The sequence below is a fragment of the Perna viridis genome, chromosome 15 (assembly GCF_037379345.1).
Source record: "Perna viridis isolate PV_CMFRI_1.1 ecotype Kerala chromosome 15, ASM3737934v1, whole genome shotgun sequence".
NCBI lineage: Eukaryota > Metazoa > Mollusca > Bivalvia > Mytilida > Mytilidae > Perna > Perna viridis.
Window position 1 is genome coordinate 24,493,970 of NC_142459.1, and position 17,437 is coordinate 24,511,406.

The 17,437-nt window shown below is 37.3% G+C and overlaps 1 protein-coding gene across 1 annotated transcript; it reads left to right on the plus strand.

The window, feature by feature from the left end:
- Positions 1-18: 18 nt before the first annotated feature.
- LOC148597567 (uncharacterized) lies at positions 19-14,068 on the plus strand. Its single transcript, XM_088563432.1, has 5 exons — positions 19-147; positions 8,521-8,868; positions 12,837-12,998; positions 13,381-13,467; positions 13,944-14,068. The coding sequence occupies exons 1-5, from the start codon at positions 87-89 to the stop codon at positions 14,042-14,044; spliced, it is 759 nt and encodes a 252-aa protein (XP_088419558.1). The 5' UTR covers positions 19-86; the 3' UTR covers positions 14,045-14,068.
- The last annotated feature ends 3,369 nt before the right edge of the window (positions 14,069-17,437 follow it).

Here is a 17,437-nt window from a genome sequence, read left to right on the forward strand (position 1 = left end):
AGTAATCGTTGTAAGATAAGATATTGCAGATGTCTTACCAAGGGGAGATAATATTGTGACGGCACACCCATTGAATATTTATCGAAATGAGTCACCAAAAATTGCTCGTATTTTTGGTTTTACTATTTTCCAGGAATATCGCTCAGGGTAAGATTATAAACGTTAGTTACGAACAAATCTATAGCTAGCTTTCATGTGTAATTTTAGCTGTTTCATATATAAGGCCCCCTTTGAAATTGCAATTTTGATTTAAGCAGCCCGATGGATATGTATACGTTGCAAGTCCAGAAAACTTTTACAACAAAGTTGCAGAGTTTTGTTAATACCTGTTGTCTTTTCTTTAAGTAACTATTATCCTGCAAACTATTTGGGAGACGTGACGCCCCCCCTTTTGTAGTTTTCTTAATAACTTTCTTAATTAACAAAAGTAAGACAAAAAATATTTTCAAATCTTTTAGATACACACTAAATGCAAAGACAAGTATTGCACATTCTAGTTCAAAGGTTTTATTATTTCAAAACAGAAGCTGGTATTTTGAGAAACAGATTCCAGCTATATATTTTTGAGTTTGCAATATTATGATATTTTGACAAATTTGAAGCAAAACGTGTTTACATTTATGTGTACTATAACAAGTTTATTAAAAAAATATTACATCGCTTTTACGATTTTTATCAAAGGTCTCATAAAAACGAATATAGTTTGTTTTCCCCATTAGGGCATTTGTGTGATTTCTTTTTCTACACATATATATATATGTAACAAACAGGGGCGATTGCAGGTAAGGGCGTAATAGGCGTACGCCCCCATACCCTCGAAAAATATTGAAATCTGCTAAATATTGTATTGAATAAGGCAAGTTATCATATCCATTTATCAAAATCTGGTTTCCTTTTATATTGATTCTCGTAATTACGCCTCCCCTTTACAAAATCCTGAATCCGCCCCTGGCAAGTATTGGCACATAAAAAGAAATGTAGACAAATGCATATAAAAGATTATTATATGCTCTTTATATAAATTCAAATAAATTGATGCTCCAAATAGAATTTAAAAGCTTTTTAAATGAATTTTGCACATACCGATGTGCTACTGTGAAAACAGAAGTAAAATATGCAACTAAAGACTGATAAATTTTTCTCAAGCTATAATCCATCAGGTTGAAGATTACACAGACATGCTGAAGCTTATTCAAGATACAACCCACCATGCTGAAGCTTACTCACTCTACAATCCATCATAATGAAACTTACTCAAGATACAAGCTTACTCAAACTACAATCGATCATGCTGAAGCCGACTAATGCTACAATTCATCATGCTGAACCTTACTTACGTTACAATATATCATGCTGGAGTTTACTCAAGCTACAATCCTTGATTTTGAAGCTTACTCAAGCTACAATCCTTGATGCTGAAGCTTACTCAGCTACAATCCTTGATGCTGAAGCTTACTCAAGCTACAATCCATGATGCTAAAGCGTACTCAAGCTACAATTCTTGATGCTGAAGCTTACTCAAGCTACAAACTTTGATGCTGAAGCTTACTCATCTACAATCATTGATGCAGAAGCTCACTTACAATACATTACATGTTCAAGCTTACTCACGCTACAATTCATCATGCTGAAGCTTACTGACACTACAGTCCATCATGCTGAAGCTTATTCAGCTACAATCCATGATGCTGAAGCGTACTCAAGCTACAATTCTTCATGCTGAAGCGTACTCAAGCTACAATCCTTGATGCTGAAGCTTACTCAGCTACAATCCTTGATGCTGAAGCTTACTCAGCTACAATCATTGATGCTGAAGCTTACTTAGGTTACATTACATCATGCTCAAGTTTACTCACGCTACAATTCATCATGCTGAAGCTTACTCACACTACAGTCCATCATGCTGAAGCTTACTCAGCTACAATCCTTGATGTTGAAGCTTACTCAGCTACAATCCTTGATGGTGAAGCTTACTTAGCTACAATCCTTGATGGTGAAGCTCACTCAAGCTACAATCCTTAATGCTGAAGCCTACTCAGCTACAATCCTTGATGTTGAAGCGTACTCAAGCTACAATCCTTGATGCCGAAGCTTACTCAAGCTACAATCATTGATGCTGAAGCTTACTTACGTTACATTACATCATACTCAAGCTTACTCACGCTACAATTCATCATGCTCAAGCTTAGTTGCACTACAATTCATCATGCTGAATCTTACTCACACTACAGTCCATCATGCTGAAGCTTACTTACACTACAGTCCATCGTGCTGAAGCTTACTCAGCTAGAATCCTTGATGCTGACGCTTACTCAAGCTACAATTCTTGATGCTGAAACGTACTTAAGCTAAAATTCTTGATGCTGAAGCTTACTCAAGCTACAACCCTTGATGCTGAAGCTTACTCAAGCTACAACCCTTGATGCTGAAGCTTATTCAGCTACAATCATTGATGCTGATGCTTACTTACGTTACATTACATCATACTCAAGCTTACTCACACTACAGTCCATCATGCTGAAGCTTACTCAGCTACAATCCTTGATGCTGAAGCTTACTCAAGGTACAATCCTTGATGCTGAAGCTTACTTAAGCTACAATTCTTGATGCTGTAGCTTACTCAAGCTACAATCCTTGATGCTGAAGGTTACTCATGCTACAATCCTTGACGCTGAAGCTTACTCAGCTCCAATCAATTATGCTGATGCTTACTTACGTTACATTACATCATACTCAAGCTTACTCACGCTACAATTCATCATGCTCAAGCTTAGTCGCACTACAATTCATCATGCTGAATCTTACTCACACTACAGTCCATCATGCTGAAGCTTACTTACACTACAGTCCATCGTGCTGAAGCTTACTCAGCTAGAATCCTTGATGCTGAAGCTTACTCAAGCTAGAATCCTTGATGCTGACGCTTACTCAAGCTACAATTCTTGATGCTGAAACGTACTTAAGCTACAATTCTTGATGCTGAAGCTTACTCAAGCTACAACCCTTGATACTGAAGCTTACTCAAGCTACAATCCTTGATGCTGAAGCTTACTCAGCTACAATCATTGATGCTGATGCTTACTTAGGTTACATTACATCATGCTCAAGCTTACTCACGCTACAATTCATCATGCTCAAGCTTAGTCGCACTACAATTCATCATGCTGAATCTTACTCACACTACAGTCCATCATGCTGAAGCTTACTCAGCTACAATCCTTGATGGTGAAGCTTACTCAAGCTACAATCCTTAATGCTGAAGCCTACTCAGCTACAATCCTTGATGTTGAAGCGTACTCAAGCTACAATCCTTGATGCTGAAACTTACTCAAGCTTCAATCCTTGATGCTGAAGTTTACTTACCTACATTGCATCATGCTCGAACTTATTCACGCTTTAATTCATCATGCTGAAGCTTACTCACGCTACAATATATCATGCAACTCCTCATCAGAAACTACTACACGGATTTCGCTCAAATAAAGTACGATTGTTAATTATATGTAGTTAATCATTTACACAAATTTTATGGGAGTTATGGGACTTTCTTTACAGCGGCGGGTAAAATATGACCTGTAGCAATCTGCATGTTAAATTTTATTTTACAGTCCTCGGCTTTGAGCGAATAACTATAACTATACTCATTGTATGTCTCAATTCATATGTCCCTCTGTCGTGCCGGGTGCATAGACCATACTGATTAAGTGACATTTTTTACAAATAACTTCAAGATTTTTTTTTTCATTCCGATTGGTAAATCCTTTGCATTTTCAGTATTGCTTTTTTGTGCATTATGCACAGTATATTCCAGTAATAATGACATACATGCACTATTATGTGACATACATGTACTATTATGTGTAATTGCACAACAGCGTCAAGATTATTTTTAGTTCCGGAAGACGACCTCTGCGAGGTGGTGACTCTGAACACAGTCATGTACACCTCATTTTGGGCTAGTCACGCCCCTGTACGATCAAGATGGTCAGGTTGACTTGAATCATGTGACTAAAAATTTAACTTTTTTCAATTTATACAAAATAGGTTTAGTGGCATAAATAACGACCGCTTATGTCAAAGATAATCATTTGGAATAATATAACTATATTATTTTTTTAATATTTTTCAAACACTATTAATTAGTTTATAGAAAATATATTCGTCTGTATGATTTTGCAAGATGACAGAAAAGAATTCACCGTGTATTGTCTCCTTTTAAATGCCAAGACAAGAAAGGTTGTGTACTTTGTGTAAGAGTGGAAATGAATATCGTATTTTATTTATATGCCGTAATATTTTGGTAACAGAAGTCTAACTATTACATACAGTATCCAAGGATATATTTACCAAATTATTCACCTACTGTCATATTGAGGTTTACAAGAAAAAAAGTACATGTAACTCTTTTTATAAGAAATATCAGTCAATTATTTATAAGTACATGCATTGTTTCCCGGTTCTTTCTGCCATGTATGAAATATATATATATGTTTCGCATCAGGTTACACATATTTCATGATGCCTCTCAACGGTTTTTCATAACTATAGGTCAATAGACAAAAATAAAAAATCAAGACATTTTTGGAGCTCCTGTGACAGTAGCCGAATAAAGGTATAGGGAATAGGTAGAGTAGTTCATATCTAAATCTCAGTACTGAATAACCGAATTATTTGTTTTAATTTAACTCATGATATAGGCTAGAAACCACTAATTCCACTTCCCATAGGCTTCTATGCTAATTTCACAATATTCAATGGCTTCTCTGGACTTTACCTTAACTTTAACCTGCAGAGGACTATATATCAGCATGATTCTACATATGTCAGCTCACAATCCTCGGAATGGCATGTGGGGTTAGCAGACTTGTAGTGCAGTACTGGTCACCGAAAGTGAAGTGTCTATAAATAGCAAGGGAAATCCCAGTGTTTTCACAAGATTGGGGTATATTTAGAAATCATTATGGAGGCTTCACATCACAAGAAGCAAAATGCACCTATAAAATGTACAGAAATGTTTTTCCTTTCAGAAACTGTTTAAATTTTTTAAATGAGATGAGAACTTTTTTTCACAGCACTATGAGGAACAGGGGTAATTTCTGCGTAGGACTATTTTTGCACGTTCCAAATGCTCATTGGTTGAATTGGTGGTCTGTAACCTATACAACTGAACACAAATATAAGATAAAATTGATCATATCAACACCACAAAGACTACTCAACAATATAAGATAAAAACTTATATGTAATAATAATTATTTATAGCTTATTCAATATACTGCACGACCGCTTCTGTTGGTAGTGTGCTCTCCTCCAGTGGTAGACCGCTTCTGATTGTAGTGTGTTATCCTTCAGTGGTAGACCGCTTCTGATGGTAGTGTGCTCTCCTCACTGCTAGACCGCTACTGATGGTAGTGTGCTCTCCTTCAGTGGTAGACCGCTTCTGATAGTAGTGTGTTCTCCTTCAGTGGTAGACCGCTTCTGATGGTAGTGTGTTCTCCAGTGCAAGACTGTTTCTGTTGGTAGTATGCTCTTCTCACTCCTCGTTTGTTCTGGTTCAGAGTATACAAAGCAGGGTCTATTTTTGCTTAGAGTGTACAAAGCATCGTTCTGGATAAGTGTGTACAAAGCTGCGTCTGTTCTTGCAAAGGGTATACTAAACAGCGTCTGTTCTGACTAAAAGTGTACTAAGTAGCTTCTGTTCTAGATGAGGATGTGCAAAGCAGAGCCTTTTTTGGCTGAGGATGTCTATTCTGACTAAAGCTGTACAAAGCGTCTGTCCTACCTAAGGATGAACAAAGCTGCGTCTGTTCTGGCTGAGGGTGTACAAGAATGCATCTGCTCTGGTGAAAGGTGTACAAAGCTACGTGTGTTCTGGCTTCAGGTGTACAAAGCTACGTGTGTTCTGGCTAAAGGTGTACAAAGCTGCGTCAGTTCTGGCTGAGGGTGTACAAAGCTGCATCTGTTCTGGCAGAGGGTGTGCAAAGCTGCACCTGTTCTGACTAAGGTTATACAAAGCTGTGTCTATTCTAGCCGAGGTTGTAAAGTGCAGCGCCTGTTCTTGGCAAAGATGTACAATTCTGTGTTAGTTCTGACTGAGGGTTTAATGTTGCATCTGATTTAGCTAAAGATGTACAAATCAGCGTCTTCTGGCTTAATATGTAGAAAGCAGCGTCTACTCTGGCTAAAGATATACTAAGCAGCGTCTGTTCTGGCTTATGTTTTACAAAACAGCTTCTGTTCTTACTGAGGATGTTCAAAGAAGCGTCTGTTCTTGTTGATGATGTACAAAGCAGCGTCTGTTCTGGCAGAAGGTGTACAAATCCAGTGTCTGTTTTAGAAAACGTTTCAGTCTTTAAAGCTAAAACATTACAGCTACAATCAATCAGTCAATGAGTCGGATAATACAGTGAATCCTGAGTAATTCAAACCTGATTGAACCGAAAACCTGCCTACACAGGATACACATTGGAGTCCCGTCGTATTAGTTTAAATGAACTTTAAACCTGGGTTAACTAAACACCTATGAACTTTAACATGGGTTAACCAAACAAAGGGGTTCGTTTAGGACACGTTTCACTGTATCAATGAATAGCGAATATTGAATCTGCGTGATTATATACATATCTAATTATAAATTTTAACAACCTTTGAATTATTCAAGTAACAAATCATATTATTGATATCTTCTGTTACTTTCATATTTAAATAACAATTCAGATTATTTTCGATATGTTCAATGGGTGTCAAGTGGAAAAGGTTCTCCATTCTAGCAATTCACTTATTTGACTAACAGCATGTAAAGCCACTGATAAAATGAACGGTGCTTAATTTAATTGATTATTTTCTTCTGATCAACCTAAATGAACTTCAAATTAAAGAGACAACTGATACATCCTCTTCCACCTCAACTTAAACCTCAATCTTTAAATAGATGATACGCACAAGTATACAAGACGCTTGAAACGGAAATATTTTGACAAACCTTGATGATTTTGACTTTTCATTTCTGAATTTCCCCTTTCTTTATGGCAATATACCAACATCCCTAACCTATGGAGTAAACATTTCAACTTGATACGTTACTGTCGTGCGTGTGATTTTGTGAACTGTCTTTCTCAATAGAGCAAAGATACTTACTATTAAGCTTCTAAGACATGGGTACTTGTAGCCTTTCTTGGTAACTTCTTTGGTTACTTTCATGTCTGAATAACAACGCAGATTATCTTTGATATATTTTATGGCAGTGGAAGAAGTTCTGCATTCTAGCAATTCACTTATTTGACTTGACCCATTACTGTGAACTGTCTTTCTTAATAGAGCAAGGATACTAACTATCCAGCTTCTAAGATATGGGTACGTGTAGCCTTTCTTGATGTCGTCATCGCTGCATTTAGTTTCTCTTCAATTTAATTTCAAGTCTTACGGGTTTGACAACACACAGTCTATATTTCTTTAAATGAATAAGACATCACTTTTTGCCTCCAAGAAATAGTAGAGAGTAATCAAGATAACCAAGATTCTAGCAGAAATCAAAAGACTGTAATACAGAGATAAAGACAAGACAAGGAAAACAGACAAAGAACACAAAATTACCAAAATAATATGTACAAAGTAACAAAAGTAAATAAGCAACTCGGACTCCACTAAAACTAGGAACATAGATTAGGTGCACTGGTAGGGTAAACGTCCTCTGCTTTTCTAGAAACACCCGCCGAGTTGCTCATAAAAAGTCAAGTCCGGGGTAGACGATAGAGGAAAGGACAACTAAGACACGTCGAACGAATTTTTTTTAGGTGCAGATGGATATATTCTAACGATCCTTGAGTTCATGATGACGACCATAAAACTTCTGTAGTGATGACTTCAATCTTGTAGCAACATAACCCTTTTCCAAAAGCCAGAAGTTTTAAAAGCTTGGATATGCGACTCATTCAAAAAGCCTAGGCATACAAGTATAAAATGTTCCGAAAAGTGGAACATGATGTTTTTGGGAGACGCGTTTTCCTTTTTGTTTAATGACATGTTTCCAATTGAATTTCGATAATTTTTTTTTATTTATCTGTTGTTTTTGACCGGTATTTTTTTAACTGATATCTACCTTTCTCGTTTGTGCCTTATCGATTAAGGGGGTCGGAGGTTGTCTTGAAAGACCCGTAAAATGTCTTTTGATTTCCCACTTGTTTCGTGTCAACTGCCCAAGGACAAGCTTAGTATACACTTCCGAGGAGAACTCCTTTGTTCGATCTGCACCAAGCCCTACGGCCTCGCGACACTATATGTCACGCATATGCTTGCTAATCGACTATTCGTCAGTTAAAGGTCAGGGGCCGAAACAGGAATTGGAAAACGGGAGGGCGTGAAACTGACTTAAGAGGGACACGCACCATCACGCTTCAGTGATTTTTTTTCATTTCAACCATTTTTTCTTTTCAAAAAAACGAGAAGGCGTGCACCCGATACGATGAGCCTTTATCCGCCTTTGAATGCCTTGCTCTTATTTGGAATATCTTTTTATTGCAGGGTTGTTTCTGGACCAGTTGATGACAGATTGCCATGGACTTCCGTTTGCATGCATGCAGCAAAACCACCACGAAGCGGGTGAACCTTCTCGTCAACGAACTATGTATCCTAATGCTAAGTCACTGCCACAATCTGGCCCAATGCCAAACTCTTTGATACGACAACATACCATCATGATGGCCAAGAAGGGAGGTTATAATCCATCGGACATGTCCCGGGTAGTTGAACAAAGTAATACAGGGAGAGTGTTAGGTTATGTAAACAACGGGGAATACACAACACACATACAACAGATACATGGCTGGAATTCTCAAAGGAATCAAATGACTGGGGAAACAAATAAAGCAGGTTTATATATTTCCGTTTAAGGCTCGAACAAATTGTTTGGAATAAAAAAGCGCGCATTCGATCATAGGAGTTGACGGCCCCTAAAATTGGAGAAAATATTTTTTGCATGAAATCATGATTTTTCACAATTTCTACTCTCAATTATTTCCTTGCCTCCTTCCCGTCTTTTTACTCTATTTACTATGAAGCCCCCACCGTGAAATCATATACCCTGTTAAGGTTTTTTTTAGATTTAACCAGATATTTGAAAAGGGGTGCACTTGTATACAGTTTCATCTTTCAAAGGGGTGTACATCCAATTTTAGCTGCAATTTCTGTAGGAATGTTAAATATTTTAAGCAAAAAGAGGGTGCATTTACACCCATGGCACACCTTCTGGCTACGGCAATGTAGGTCAAACCAACAACTGGGTGAAGATTATTTAGATTTTACGTAAGTTCTGTACCAAACTGTGTTCAGATCAAGGAGTTGAATATAATTGCTATTTATAAATCCTTGTCCAGATGAAGCTTTATTTGTTTATCTGTTTTCAATGTGTTTTCTGTCCGCGTTGCTATTTTATTTAACGTTGTAGTAAGGTCCACAATTTCTATGTCATATATATGGAATGGCGTATGAAGTTAAGAAATGATTGTTTGAATTTTTCCGACGCAGTCGGTATAGTTGCGCTTTTTACCCTTTGACCTTAAAGACGCTCTTTTATGGAAACGCAAGTCACATGACCGCAATTCTGTTTCCCGATTGGCGAAATACTAATAACTTAGTGCCGTTCGTAAATATGTATCGAAAATTGCGTTCCATGTTTTATTTCCTGTATAAAATGTAGACAATTATAAGTAAAAAAGAACGAAATGTTACCGCGTCGGCTAGTACTTGTTTATGCATACGCACACAGCGTGTGTTAGAGAAAGTCTTGCATGTTTTCGATGGTCGAGACGTCAGTGAAATAACGACATAGCTTTATTCCGTGAACGAATACAAACGTTTGTTTTAGTGCAAATAGTTCCGTCCTTCAAAGCTAAAATCATAATGACATTTTAACCAATACGGGTAACAACAAAATTACCGAACTCTAATCCGATCCATGATCAAGTCAGGTCCAAAACAAATCTGGTACCGCTATGGTCCTGACTTGATACAGGCATTTCAAACGAAATGGTGTGTTAAATCTAGGTTTTACAGTGCGCCATACCCCTTCTTCCATTGCGGCGTGACTATACCAGTAGTGTTTTAAAAAAAATTTGCATGCTATTGTCATAATCGGTAAATCAGCGGTCACATCAGCGCGAAAAAATATTTACAAAAAACAATCATTACTAATTGTTTTAGAAGAAACTGAGTATTTTTCAACCAAGGACTGATATCTAAGAAAGAAGTTGGTAAGAAACCTTTTAAGACGCATTTCCTTGTACCCCTGATTCATGAGTTTTTTACGTAGATATTTAAGGCGTTCAAGAAAATCAGAGTAGTTAATTACTTGCTCGGGCGTAGCGAATCAGTTGTGAAATATCAAAATAAAGGGATATTGCTGCACAGGTAAGGACAATTTATGACATTAAATTAAAGTCGTCCCTTTTATCATAAATCTAAGTGCTGAGATGACCACTGCTATAAAACTTGAATGTATAGGGGAATGGTCGAGTAGTTCTACCAATTCAATAACCACATCTACTCCTGCTAATCGTACCTATATAACAACCATATCTACTCCCGCTAATCGACAGTACCCATAACAACCATATCTACTGCCGCTAATCGACAGTACCCATAACAATCATATCTACTGCCGCTAATCGTACCTATATAACAACAATATCTACTCCCGCTAATCGACAGTACCCATAACAACCACATCTACTGCCGCTAATCGACAGTACCCATAACAACCATATCTACTGCCGCTAATCGTACCTATATAACAACCATATCTACTCCCGCTAATCGGCAGTACCCATAACAACCATATCTACTGCCGCTAATCGTACCTATATAACAACCATATCTACTGCCGCTAATCGTACCTATATAACAACCATATCTACTCCCGCTAATCGACAGTACCCATAACAACCATATCTACTGCCGCTAATCGACAGTACCCATAACAACCATATCTACTGCCGCTAATCGGCAGTACCCATATAACATGAAAAAGTATTCAAGGGAATCAAGATGCTAGTGGAATTCAAAGGAAAGTAATACAGGGTTAAAGACTAAACAAGGAAAACAGATATACACAACAAGAAATATGAAATTACCAAAATTACACATACAAAGCAACAAAACAGGGCCGGAGCATGGACTAATTGGAATGGATGGGTAAGCGTACTCAGCTTTTCTAGAAACACTCACTGAGTTTCTCACAAAAGGTTCGGGGTTGACGAAAGAGAAAACTATAAAATGTTGTCGGTTCTCATGTTGCAGATATATACATCGTAATGATCCATGAATTCATGATGACGATCATAGAACTTCAGTCTGTAGTGATAACTTCAATCTTGTAGTAAAATAACACTGTTCCAGGAGCCTAATTGTAAGAAGTCCAACGTGGTGCAAAAAGTCTGTGTAGTTACTACAAGTTATGGCATATAAAAATATATAGTTTTGATATAAAGGTCACAAATGAAACGAAATTTGACGGAATGATAAGTCCTCGCATTTGTCGTATAGTTTGGTCAATGGTTTTCTTTACCATCGATCTCTATGTGTAGTTCAAGACATGAGACTGGCATCACAGTGTGTGTAGTTTCCTTTATCTCAAGTTCTTTGTGGTAAATGCGATGTATAAAATACACAAAATCCTATATTTTTAACGATAATACATCATCTATTAGTATATAGCAGAATAGTATATAGTATATAGTATATAGCGGAAATTGAGATCAAAGGATTCGGCTAAAATATTTTCTTTCTTTTTGATCAGATCAGGTATGAAGTCAGCTTCATAAGAGTGAATGAAACTCAATACGTCAGCGAATAACGGAGCACAATTTGTTCCCAATGGAATGCATAAAATTTGTTGAAGAACACGTTTACCTCACTGGATATATTTGTTCCATCATTTTGAAGACATCTCCGGTATACTTTTGTCTAGGTGTACCGTCTTTTATGGATTAACAACAACGTATAATGTTTTTGAGTCGAGATTTTAACTGAGTATGGGGAATAGAAGTAAAAAGGGGATCTTGATGCTGTTGTATTCTGATAATAGTCATGAGTTGCATGATGCTTTCCAGAAAATCTCTCGAATTTTCAGGATCCACATTGAATTAATACCACTACGGCAGTAACAATTGTCATGGTAAGGAAAGAGTCTATAAGAGTACTTGTCATGGTAAGGAAAGAGTCTATAAGAGCACTTGTCATGGTAAGGAAAAAGTCTATAAGAGTACTTGTCGTGGTAAGGAAAGAGTCTATAAGAGTACTTGTCATGGTAAGGAAAGAATCTATAACTTGTTATTCGTTTTACGTTTTTTTTAAAGGTCGGTTTTCTTCTTTTATGAATACTTTCACTTCATGTATGTAAGGGCTTATTACAGCTTACTTTATAGTATTGGTTCCCAGGGGGGCATCCAGGATTTGATTTTAGGGGCGTTAATTAAATTAAATGCCGTGCAAAGCAAGGCAAAAAATATTATTGGGTGAAACTTGTGGTTAAAAATTTTATCCTTACCGATTTAGTAGGGAGCGTACGCCCGGTACGCCAGTCTTTGGATCCGCGCCTGGTTCCATCATTGCAGAAGACCGTGTGGTGACCTGTACAAGTTTGATTGTTCATTGCTTGGTATTTGGTGGGTGACTATCTCATTGGCAGTCATACCACTTCTCCTATTTTTATATTATACAATCATTAATGCTTAATGAACAGGTGATTGACTTTAATACGAAAACAAAACAACGCTTCAAAATATTTATAAAAAAATCTATTAAACTATTGGAAGTTGAGAAAACTGAGTTTAATGTTGTAGGTAACCTTGAAGCAATGTTACTGAAGATGTTAAGTGATTTTTGTGACATGAAGTGGCTACAATGTCCCGAAGACTGTTCCCTTGTCAAAGGGAGCACAGGATGTCCATTATGTTCTTGCCCGGAACAAGATCAGGCTCTTTATGAAAACCAAAAAGTACATGGTAAGGATAACGCTATAAACACTTTTAAGTTAAGTTGATGAGCATGCTCTACAATTAGCACAAAAAGGTCTATTTTAACAAGCATGACCTACTCAGCCATGCAGTCTCGTTACACGATAGAAAATTTGTTATTAACTATTATAGACGGAGGCATTTGTACTGGATTTGTCCCATCCGATTCTAAAAGTATCCGTTAAACCGGTATCTTTTTCTAGACACTACAATGTAATGTACAAGCACATTTGTTACTTTTTGAAAACATTGACAGAACATATTAAGTGATGCATTCCAATGATTTGTGTCAGTAACAACAGAATTAGTCAATATAGTGACGGAAATCATTTGTTTCTGTTAAGTAAGCAGTTTTAATGTTATTTCGTAGAACGAAGACGGTGCTCTCCTGTATCAGGAGGTTGTCCAGAGAACTGTGTAGTGTTTGACGAGTTTTTCTGTACAGTATGTTTATGTGGTATGCATGTATAGTTTATAGAAAGCCATTTCCCCATGTGATGACCATGCAGTAAAGGAACAATTCGTGTTCTATTAATATTTGTTAGGAATTCATGTCTTTTCCACTTCAAGTTTTTCGGATGGAGAGCACAAGTTGCAGTAAAAAATATTTGTTCTTTGTGTAAACATATAGTATTCGTAAGATATTTATAACCCGTTGCAAAACCAAGTGTTTTCCAGGGGCGGATCCAGGATTTGAGTTTGGGGGTGTTAATTGAATTAAATGGCGTGCAAAGCAAGGCAAAACATAGTATGTGGTGAAACTTGGGATGAATTTTTTTCTTACCGATTAAGGGGGGGGGGCGTACGCCAGGTGCGCCAGTCCTTGGATCCGTTCCTGTTTTTAATCTGACATACAGCAATAACTAACAGATAGCCTTCAAGCATGACATTAGTCCGAATAACTTCAAGTATAATAGAGAATTTATTTTATAGAGGAAGTCAGAAAAAACTCCAGAAAAGTTTCTATTGCAACCTGGGCACGACAGAACAGACCTAATGAAACATCATGGTACGATAAAGTATGGAGCTCGTAACTATTAATAAAATCTCAAAGCTTTTGTATTGTTGCCTTGACCTGCATCACTGTTACATATCTTCAAACACATGCTTAATCACTATGGAAACGCTAATAGAGTTATTCAAACTAGGATCTAGAGAAGAAAGTGGAAACAGTGAATGGGCCATAGATTGATTGATTGTAGTTTAACGTCCAATTACAGGTATTTCTTGCATTTCAGGACAAAAAATTGACCGTACTCGTCCGACACGGGATCTTTTCTCTCAGAGAGAGAAGCCGACAGGTAGGCCACCTCGCTCAAACACATTCTAACCCCGACCGGTCGTCATTCTTACCACTTAAATACATGTACCGCGTGCCTTCCGGAGAAGCAGTGACTAATAATTTTAAAAGTGTCTAGTGTGACTCGGCGGTGGTCGAACCTACGAAATTCCGCACTCGGGGTAAGCACGCTACCGTGAGACCACCGAGGCGGTTACGTGTCGAAGAGAAACAACTCAGACTGTGATTGAAAAAGGCCATTAGAAGTCGGTCTATGACACTCGACTGACTATGAAACGATAGCTGTACCGGGTTCAGTTAAATGGCATCATATTTCCTGATGAAAATGACTCAATTAATATGTATATGTTATACGGAAGTTGAATTTTTGTCAAATTGTAATTTGTATGAATATTTTGTACAAAGTATAATTTGTATTTTCAGTTTAATCAAAATTATGAAATTATAATGTGTACAAAATCAGTCAAAAAATCTGTTATAACTTGTATAGATTTGTAGTGCCTGAAACTGTACGCAAACTTTCAAAAAGGTTGCTTTTTTACAGTTGTAAAGGTTCGTCATTTTAAACAATTACAAATGGATGAAAATGTGTACGTACAAGTTATGAATGATTATTTGGCTAATTCTGTACATTTTTTCTCTAATTTCATATAAATCATAATTTGTACAAACTGGAAATACAAATTATATAATGTTATAAAATTTTCATACAAATTATTTTGTGTACAAAATTACGATTTACACAAAACGAATATATATAAACAATGGTTTAAGTCTGATACCTACTTGTATGCTGCTATATAGGGACAACTTTTACGCTGTACCTGTGTATAGTATTGTTGTTTTGGGGCAGGCTGTACACTTTTATCTGTAAAATATACGCTCGAGAGGCTATTGTTTTCGGGCCATTCATGTGCCCAAACCAATCTATTGAGGACTAGTTTAAAGAAATGTGACAATAAAACGATAACTGGACAAAGGCGTAAAAAATAATCAAATGATTCGAGGGGCGCAGCTAGTTACGCACGCAGATGTTAACTCTGAACCTATGGGACATATGGCCGCAAAATTCACACCTGATATGTGTTAGAGTTTTGATGATGATTTAATGGTTAACAGTTTAGGTAAGATATTGACCAAAATGGAAGTGGTTCGCTATAACGTACACAGGTGGACAATTTGATTTCTATATACCCAAAAATTTGCTTCTGGAAGGTATACTATGATAAATAAAACCTAAATGAAGATTAATCGAGGAAATTCCGTTAAACTGGTGGACAGTTTTTGAATAACTGTCTGAAAATGGAATCGAAATTGCTACGGTTTTTTCTGAGAATAAAGTTCTCAAAATATGTAGTCATGTAAACGTCTCAGGATGTGACGACTCTATTCGCTACAGTAAACGTCTCAGAGTGTGACGGCTCTATTCGCTACAGTAAACGTCTCAGAATGTGACGGCTCTATTCGCTACAGTAAACGTCTCAGAATGTGACGACTCTATTCGCTACAGTAAACGTCTCAGAATGTGACGGCTCTATTCGCTACAGTAAACGTCTCAGAATGTGACGGCTCTATTCGCTACAGTAAACGTCTCAGAATGTGACGGCTCTATTCGCTACAGTAAACGCCTCAGAATGTGACGGCTCTATTCGCTACAGTAAACGTCTCAGAATGTGACGGCTCTATTCGCTACAGTAAACGCCTCAGAATGTGACGGCTCTATTCGCTACAGTAAACGTCTCAGAATGTGACGGCTCTATTCGCTACACTGCTCCATCGGATCAAATTTATACAGGGAAGGTAATATAAACTTATAGAAAGGTCTGAAAAATTCCCAACGATGTTAGAACTCAAATTTGCGATGAAAATATGTGGTCGTTCCCTCCGTAGGACTCGAGCTCGTACCGCTTTGACATATAATATTAATATGTTGTGACATGCATCATCAATTTGATCCTCTAGCCAGGGACGGATTCAGGCGGGGGCGTGGCGGGCGTGCTCCCCCTAAAATTTGCAGAGCATGGGTTATCAGGGGCAGTTTTATGTTGAAACTTTAATTTCTCGCTAATTTAATCACAAAAGGTATCTACATTGCACCCTCTCTAGAAGAATATTTCAAAAATTAAACCTCAAATTTTTTTTGTCTCGCTCAGCTCGGCGAAATTTCAACTGTGTCCCTTCTAATCTAAAATGCTACATCCGGCCCTGCTATCCTATATGATAACACCTAGATGAACTATCCCGTACTACCATACACTATGCACTAAGTTACAGCCCTGGATTAATCCTATAAGGAGGAATGACCCGGTCAGCGACAGCTATATTTTGTATTGCCTAGTTGGCCGAGTTGTCTAGGTGATTGTACCTTTATCAAAGGCACACATAAGTAAAGTATAAGGAATCTGGATGAAAACGAGAACGGGGGTATTTTTTATCAAAAACTAGAAATGAATTAACTATTAAAAACAATTAATAAAAATCAAATTATAGTAGTACAGCGTAATGTATAGCATGTAGTGTTGTACCAGCTTAATTTAGACCAAGACCTAAAACTGAATTATTTTTTCTCGTTTATTCTATCTAAGTTGTTGATAATTTTTTCATCCAAAAAGCTTTCCCAAGACACTCTTTTACATTTTGACCAGTTGTTATTATGTTCTATGATCGTAACAACAATGTTGTGGCGATCGTCCTAGGTCTGTCCGGCAGATATAAGATTACGACTTAGAAGGAGGTCTGGTTTACATTTTTACTTTTTGTAGTCACTGCGATGACCATTCATGCCCTGTAGAAAGGTTGTTCTGTTTCGCCAACGTACTGCATACCACATCGGCACTGGAGAAAGTATATGGTGTTTTCGGTTTTGCAAGTCACGTTGCAAAAAATGACAAATATATCTTTCCAATGCAGTAACTTTTAAACGTTTGGGTGTGCAGTTTCTGGGTACCGGTCTTACATCTTTTATCTCCACATGGTTAACACTGGCCTGTTGTATTTTGTTTGGGCTGAGATAAAATCCCTGTTCTTATTAGGGCATCTCTGAGACTCCTAGGTCTACGGAATGCCAAAACTGGTGCCTCAGGAAAAAATTTGGAGAGCTTAGGATATTTTTGAATGGCTTCCCAAT